The following is a 7920-nucleotide window of genomic DNA, read 5'->3' on the forward strand; positions in this document are numbered from 1 at the left end:
GAAACCCACTCAAAAACTCCAAGTTCTAGCCTGAAAATGCAATCAGGCATAATTCTTCTGCAGAAAATGTTGCTGACTGCTGACGTGGTAACAGGAATTTGGAACATAATATAATCTACAGATGTAGTGTGGAAAGATTTATCTTCGTATTGTTACGAAAACGTACGAACGTGTCATGCTATTTCAGTCAGTCTCAGTACAAGACGTACTGACATTGACTGAACTAGCATGACAAATACAAACGCTTCCGGAAAAATACGAAGAACACCCTTTTCGCACTATATCCGTAGATTGTTTTTGGTGTTACAAAAATGATTACAAATTCAAACTAACCTTTTAATGACGGCAGCCACAAGGGGATGCACTGGGAGGGTGATCTCTGGAATGTCGATGTTCTGCTGCAGGTGCAGCAAGCCCATTTCCAGCTCAGCTATCTTCTTTTCAACTGATGGCGCCATTTTGTCTCCATCCCTTTCCCAAGCAAAATAGTTGTTGCAATATTATGGCATCAATAGGACACGCGCAAGAAACTTACAATAAAAAGTACATTTGGATTAAGTATAAAGTTAATTAAGGGCCCTGTTCTTAACAATTTAAAAGAAAGTTTATAGAATGGAAGGTCATTAATAAGTTGAGGCATTTTTGAGAATTCTTGATTTTTCTTTGATAAGATTCTGCGAAATTTATCTGAAACGCATATCCATTTTTTTGTAAGAAAGAACTAGGGTAACCGAGAGGAATCTTTTAGCATTACAAATTAAAAAAAAATTATCTTTTTTTAATAAATAAGGTATGTTTCACAACATTTTAAATCCGAATTTTAATCTGATTGGCAGGTATCTTATCAGTAGATTATTTGATAAGTATTATGTGTGAGTAAAGGTTTTTTCTTAAATTGCTTTAAAAAGGAGGTTGCCCTTCCTTTGTTAAACATACCTGTCAGCTCTCCCACTCTCTTTGACATAGCTCTTAAAGAACGGAGCCATGGTCTTGCTGATGAAAGCATGCAGGGTCTCGTATGGCGAGCCATCGGACAAGTTGATGAGACGCAGCTGACTGTGAATGGACTTATCAGCTTCAATGACTGCTCCTCTCTTGATGCAGACGAAGGCAGCCACGCGGGGCGAGGTGAAGTGTACCTGATTGCAAATAGGTTTTATATGTGGTATGATGAACCAAGTTTAAGAAAAAAATATTTGTATAGAATGAAGTGAAGGTGAATCTACTTTTTTTTTTCCAATACTAGGTTCTTACAACTTTCAAAAAAGGAAATAATCTATACTTTTATTGCTTTGTCCCAGTTCATTAAGCATAGCTAATATTAGTGATAACTAAGACATTATTTATTTATTTATTGATTCCTATCAATATTGGACCAAGCTACATTTGCAATTTCGTCAGTAATGTTGAATTCATATAAAAAATACATACTGTATTATGACATGATGGAAAGACCCGTTTGGAATGTACTTAACAATACATATTAGCGAGAGCCTCTGTAAGTGAGAAAACGTTTTATTTGAACCTGGTTAAGTGGAAAACTGGATAAATGGAAAACCTGGATAAGCGAAACTAAACAGCTGGTCCCTTACGATTCCACTTATACAGTTTCCACTGTACCTATTTACTTGTAAGTAATAATGTAGGTAGGCTAAGAACTGAATATATTTTTTTTACCTCCGTACTGATCTGGTAGGTAACAGCTTCTTTTTCTTCCTCCCCCTCTGTGGGCTGCTCATTGTCATCTTCTGTACAAATATCGACACTTTAATACCTAATAATCTTCTAAATAACAAACATAAATAAAGGAAATGTTAATGAATACCTTCATTATTCTACAAAAAGTGCCAGTGTATGTTTTTAGCCTAGGGCATAGTGACCACTGTTTCCAATCTGGTTACACTTTATTTCCTTGGTTTATTTACTTATTACTATTTTCAGTCTGTTCATACACTAATTAAAAACACATTTTATAACACATTCTGTTAACATTGATTATCATTGCATGTGTATGAAAGAAAGTTTCTTAATCTGTGATAGCGCTTTTTTTACGCTGCGATGAGCGCATCCACTGCACATGAGTAATGCAGAACGCTTATAATAATAAAAATTATGCTAATAAGAATATGACGGGTGCCACTTGCCTTTAGAGGAGAACCGTTGGACGTACAAAGAAGACACTTGCGGGTCGGAAATGAATTTCCTAATGCAGTCTTGGTTCACTTTATCCTCGAGAGAGGCATTCAGCGCCGGTGGTACAATGTCGTCTTCAGGCAAAAGTACCGTTGCGGCTCGCCGCAGGTAATTTGCGAAGTCTTGGAAGTCGACCACGACCACATTCTGCGCCTCTGGGGCACTCTCGCTCCCTTCAAGGGAGTCCCCCATGATTTCTTAAATAATAATCTACTTTAAAATCAATAATTTAAACTAAATACACGATATTTTATATTCAGCTGTTCTGCTTTCGTGCAGCTACAAATTTGACAAGTGGGACATCAAGTTGGGGGAGGGGAAGGGCAAAGGGCGGAGAAATGACGCATCCACCAGTGTTGCTATACTAAAAAAATTAAGGTTTGCTTCAGATATATGGTTGTATACGTAAATATATGATCAAACGAGCTTCGCAAGCGAAGTTCGATCGATATTATATGACTCGCTTCATTGGAAGATATAATTATTAAGTTTACATTATTGTAGTTTATTTAATCTACTGGCAACATATTGCACGCTTATTTTAGAGATTTATAAAAAATAAGTATTTCAATTGGCTCTAAACCTTCCCCCCCCACCCTCATGGCCCCTGTACACACATGGCCAACAGTTCCACCAGCCCTTTGTGAAACCCCTTGGCCAAGATAAGAGCCGCTGTTTACACATTGGCGAACCAATCACTTGGCATTGGCTCTTCATGAAAGATGGACGTGTAATGAAAAAATCTAGGAAATTCTTGGTCATAGACGTTGTCAGAAAAAATATTAAAAAATAATAACCCCGTAGTAAAATTAAATTATTTGCAATATTAACAATTTTTTGAATATTCTGAAAAGAACATTTATCTTTTTTAGGAAATACATTAAACATTTGCAAGGTTATTTTATTTCCTAAAATCTACACTATTATTGGCATAGATAAACTTATTATTTTCGTAAATATATCACTACTGTCCTCTCTGACGGCTGACGACCAACTGAATGAAGCGCCAACGTGTAAACGCAGTTGGCCATTGGCGCCAAGATCCTTTGATGTGTGGACAAAAAACCGACACGAATCGGTTGGCCGGCAAGCGCAAGCGCCAACTGCCAACTTACGGCCAAGTAGCCCTCTACACACATGGCCAAGGGGGTTGGTGGAACTGTTGGCCATGTGTGTACAGCGGCCATCAGGTCGGTGTCAACCGGCGGTGGGATCCTCATTATTTTCAGAGATTATTCTAAGCAAAACTTTGGAATCTGGGTGTATCGGGAGGGAGGGTAATTTAATTATATCTTCCAATGAAGCGAGTCATATAATATCGATCGAACTTCGCTTGCGAAGCTCGTTTGATCATATATTATATTTCCTCGCTTCATTGTTCGATATAATTATTAAGTTTACATTATTGTAGTTGTTTAGAGACAAAGTTTTGCGGATGCCAATTGTGAAAACAAAATTAAATATTTATCATTAAATTTTGTTACATAATTATTACTAAACAACTAGCAATTACATAATTATGTAATTTATACACAAGATCAGTCTTATTCAGTAACACAGTTCATAATTAATTATAGCAAACTGATCTTGCAAATAGGTCTTCGTCAACTATTTGACGATGGCAGAATTTAGGAAATATTTGCGAGGTTGAGGTCCAACCCGCAGTTTTTCTGATAATGTCAAACATTGACCCATGCCGAAACGGCAGTAGACGTGGTAGTATGGCGAGTGCCTGTGTGCACTAAATGTTGCCACGTCCATCCCGATCTCCGCTAGTACTTGTTTTATCCACCTGCTTATTGACTGTGCCATCGCGTCCCTGTGAGGGCGCTTCGCAGTTAATAAGAGGTGTTCTGAGTTCGGAGGCCTTTTATCGCTTGTTAGAGTGAGATACTCGCGAAGGACCGAAGTCGCGCGTCACGTTTTTTTAAGGTACGAAAGGAACAGTATAAGTATGTCGGGGCAGATGGTTATATCTGACACGATAATTTTTACCCCATTTGGGTAGTGTATATTCACTCATTTAATCAGTAAGAATGTTGGCACGCGATGGGCAGTGCATAATGCCAAAAATACGACAAGCTTTTTAGTACCTAGGTAATCTGCTCTAAAGATATAGTCGTATTTGGATACCATTCATCAATGTAATCCAATACTATTTTTGGATCCCAAGAGTAAGTATATTTTGGAAAATTAGGTCTCATTTTAAATATGCGTTTTAACAAACGTTTAACATGTCCTGTTTTTTTTTTTTTTTTTTGGTCCTGAGAAACAGGGATAATGCTGACCTTATGATTGTTTATGGATCCATAATATGACGATCCTGCTGTGATCAAAATGTCCACCATAGTTTAAATCACGTTTAAACGAAACGTTATATTGCTGAATGGTATTTTTAGAAATAGATGCGATCACATGAAGTTTCCTCAGATAACCTTTACCGGAGAGCACCGCTGCACCCAGGAAAAGGCGCTCGTGGAACGGATTCCTGGTGCTGTGATCAGAACAGACCTTATGTTCTTCGGGGCTCATGTAAATAATATCGGATTTTACTAGTGACATTAACAAAGGAAACTACGCTTGGGATTGCCAGACGGGGAAGCTAAACTTCCTGTTACTTTGTCATAGATTATCTTTTTTAAAGATTTTAAAATGATCGGCAATGGAGGGAAACTATAAAAGTCTAGTGTAAAAGCATCTATACAGCTGATGCATCTGGGTATTTCCACCATGATAAGTAAGTGTACATTTGACATTGGAGCGAGAAGAGAAAAGATCAACATCAGGCTCACCAGCAGTATACCTACATTATGCGTAGCAGTATAAACGCTTCATGAGATAGTTCCCATGCAGTATCGAGATTCACATTTCATGATACAGACCGGGTATCACTTCTATAATATATAATGTCTTTCGTATATTTATATACGATGCAAAAAAACCAAAGGTTTCGCTTCTTCGCACCACTGCCAAATCCGTCTGAAAGGGTCGTTCAAATTTCGAAATTGAACGCTGCCCATGCGATTTTCATCGCTTATATCAGTTATAGCTTTCGTATTGTCTATACGAATTAATATAAAACAGTCACAACGACGGTCATTAGAGAAATATTAAGAGGTAAACATACTGCTAACATTTCCAAATGGTTTATGTGGAAAGCTTTTTCCTCGGATCTCGACGCTCCGTGTGCAAGAGAATATAATATTCATCCCCCAGTTCGGATCATTTAATATTAGTTTCGGTAATTTAATTTTCTTACTATAGTTTGGGTCGCGTTGCAAGGCGTAATAAATAATTTTTGGCGTTCTAGAATTTTAGTATATAGCCACCCAAATTTAGCTGCAGGGCATGCGTCAATAAGTACTCCGATCAGTTGAGATAATTCTCTAACGGAACAAGAGTGTAGTGACAGAGATTTTCTAACCATCACGTTGATTTTCTTACGTTTTTCCCGTAGGTAAAAAAAAATCGACTGAGTTTGAACATAAAACCTAAGTCTCGACAAACCTGTCGCGGTTTTAATGTCCTATTAGTATAGTTTATGACAAAGCACAAGCATTCTAGTAGGTTAACGTTTACGTTTCGTAAACACTCTACATAAGAGTACCCGACACATAAAATACCGCGCTAAAAAAGACCATAAGACAAAGCCGTAAATTCATTTAAGTTAATAAACTAGGGTTTTCATCTTCAAAATGGACGCTCAGATATTTGCGGCAATGTCTCGCAATAAGAATCAGTGGGTAAGCTTCCTTCAAATCAACTGTAGCCATGAATCTACCTGTTGGTAAGTATAAGCTTAACAGTTGGTCTGTGGTTTTCCATTTTGAAATGTTCTCTAGGAATAAATTTGTTCAGCTTTTCGAGATTTGGAATAAAACGTTTGGTGTCATAGATTTTTGTGACAAAAACGTTCACGAAATAAACTGGTCATGCTGTGGGATGCAAGGGACAACTGCATCCAGCTGAATTAAATTTTGGACGTACCTCCATAACGGCTTTTCCACTACTCCAATTTATTTTTGGGGTACAACGTCTTGAAAAAACCGGACGTTCAAAAGTTACAGAGCAACCGTTTTTAAGCGAATCTAAAATAACTTCATTTGATGTTATTTTTGACCAGCAATCATAAAAAATATTTTATTTTACCAGCGTGAGGTAACTGACTCATTGTTGAGGAGTGGCACGGGGCTTGCCCTGGCCCGCTGGTCTAGCTGGAGGGTTCGGGGTTGGTTGACTGCTGTCCTTTCTCTGGGCTCCCCCCCGCCGTTTTCGACTGGTAACGAGGAGGGCCTGACCCGTTTCCCTGAAACTGGTATTGGTTGCGCGCCGACGTTGTTGTCGAAGTTGATGGAGCCGTGTTGCTCTTTCCCGAATATACAGACTTTTTTATCTGTAGCCATTGTTTCTCAATTACTTTTGAGGCTTTTATGTTTTCCGGGAGTTTACTCCATAGAGTAAATCGCCCGCATCTTGAATTATGGTCAAAAAGGGTTTTTATAACCTGGGTGTGACAAGCCTTGTACGTGCTTGGGTTTTGCAATAATGCAAGTCTGATAAGATGCGACAACTGTCGCTTAACAGCTTGGTAGCAGTGATCTTATATATCATCAGACGTCAATAGAACAGTAATTGTCGCGACGTTTCGCGAGTTACCTGGCAACACTACCAACTGAACGAAACAACCTCCATTCAAACCAGTAAAAACCTGTTTGTCACTTTATGGCGTGTTGAATTTAATTATGTAAATTAATATTCGAATCAGTGCTCATCAAGGGGAGCTGAGTCACCAAAGAAAGCTAAGTGGTGTTTTTTATCTCTTGATAAGAGGAGTTATTCTCCCAAAACGTTCTCGTACATTTAACCTAAAACTAACTTTTCATGATTGAATATTATTGCTATGCATTATTACAAAGTTTACGATGATGGTGTTTCTGTTGTGGATAATATATTGAAATGAGTGTGGCATGGAGTTGTTACACGTTTATGCATATAAAAGATGATTGCAACACAAAATGGCGCATGTTGAATGCGGGAAAGGCGCATGTTGAATGCGGGAAAGAGCCATAGTGGCTGTAAGTCAGCGCGGCCCCAACGAGTTTGGGACCAGGCATCGGGTAGCCCTGATGCTGGTATGACCGCAACCAGAGGCTGGGGGCGTGGTCCAGCCTTGGTAATTATGATGTTTATCCAATATGAGAAAGTTATGATATTTGGCTGGGGATGGAGTTATGCCCCCAGCCTTGGTAAGTGCCGGTGGTTTGTGAGTCCCGGCCGCTGACGCCTGAAGGCCATGGGTTCACGCATCCTCTGGGAGGACCCCCCAAGATGGTGAACACTGTAAGGGCAGTCAGGCATGTGTACAAGATTAGCGCTTTTCTGGGAGGTTGACGAACCTTCGTACACAGTTTGGGTCCAAAAAGGATATTTGTCAAGCGTTGGCCACTAGTGTGGAGCGTTGTGACACCATGTAAATGTATAGCTTTAAGTTTGTATATTGTGCCTAAGAAAATGTATGATTTGATAAAGATGGATTTGGTAATGTGCCAGATGAAAGAACTACCTGATTTCCCTATGGGTTTTTCATGTGTTGGTTAAATTCATGTTTATGAAAGTAATTACTGATGTGATAATGTGGTTACCACAGAGAGGTTCTGTGGTATATGAAAGATAAAAGTGGCTTTGATAATGTGGTTACCACGGAGAGGTTCTGTGGTTTATGAAACA

At 38.8% G+C, this 7920-nt stretch overlaps 1 protein-coding gene across 1 annotated transcript in view; it reads right to left on the reverse strand.

The window, feature by feature from the left end:
• LOC125234170 (dynein heavy chain, cytoplasmic) overlaps positions 1-2474 on the reverse strand; it is a 108132-nt gene extending 105658 nt beyond the window's left edge. Inside the window, exons 1-4 of the mRNA XM_048140374.1 lie at positions 2145-2474; positions 1678-1748; positions 937-1139; positions 334-471 (exon numbers count right to left, since the gene is read on the reverse strand). Coding sequence (XP_047996331.1) covers positions 334-471; positions 937-1139; positions 1678-1748; positions 2145-2385 — 653 coding nt within the window. The 5' untranslated portion in view covers positions 2386-2474. The remainder of the gene's footprint in view (positions 1-333; positions 472-936; positions 1140-1677; positions 1749-2144) is intronic.
• Between the last annotated feature and the right edge of the window lie 5446 nt (positions 2475-7920).

The sequence above is a fragment of the Leguminivora glycinivorella genome, chromosome 15 (assembly GCF_023078275.1).
Source record: "Leguminivora glycinivorella isolate SPB_JAAS2020 chromosome 15, LegGlyc_1.1, whole genome shotgun sequence".
NCBI lineage: Eukaryota > Metazoa > Arthropoda > Insecta > Lepidoptera > Tortricidae > Leguminivora > Leguminivora glycinivorella.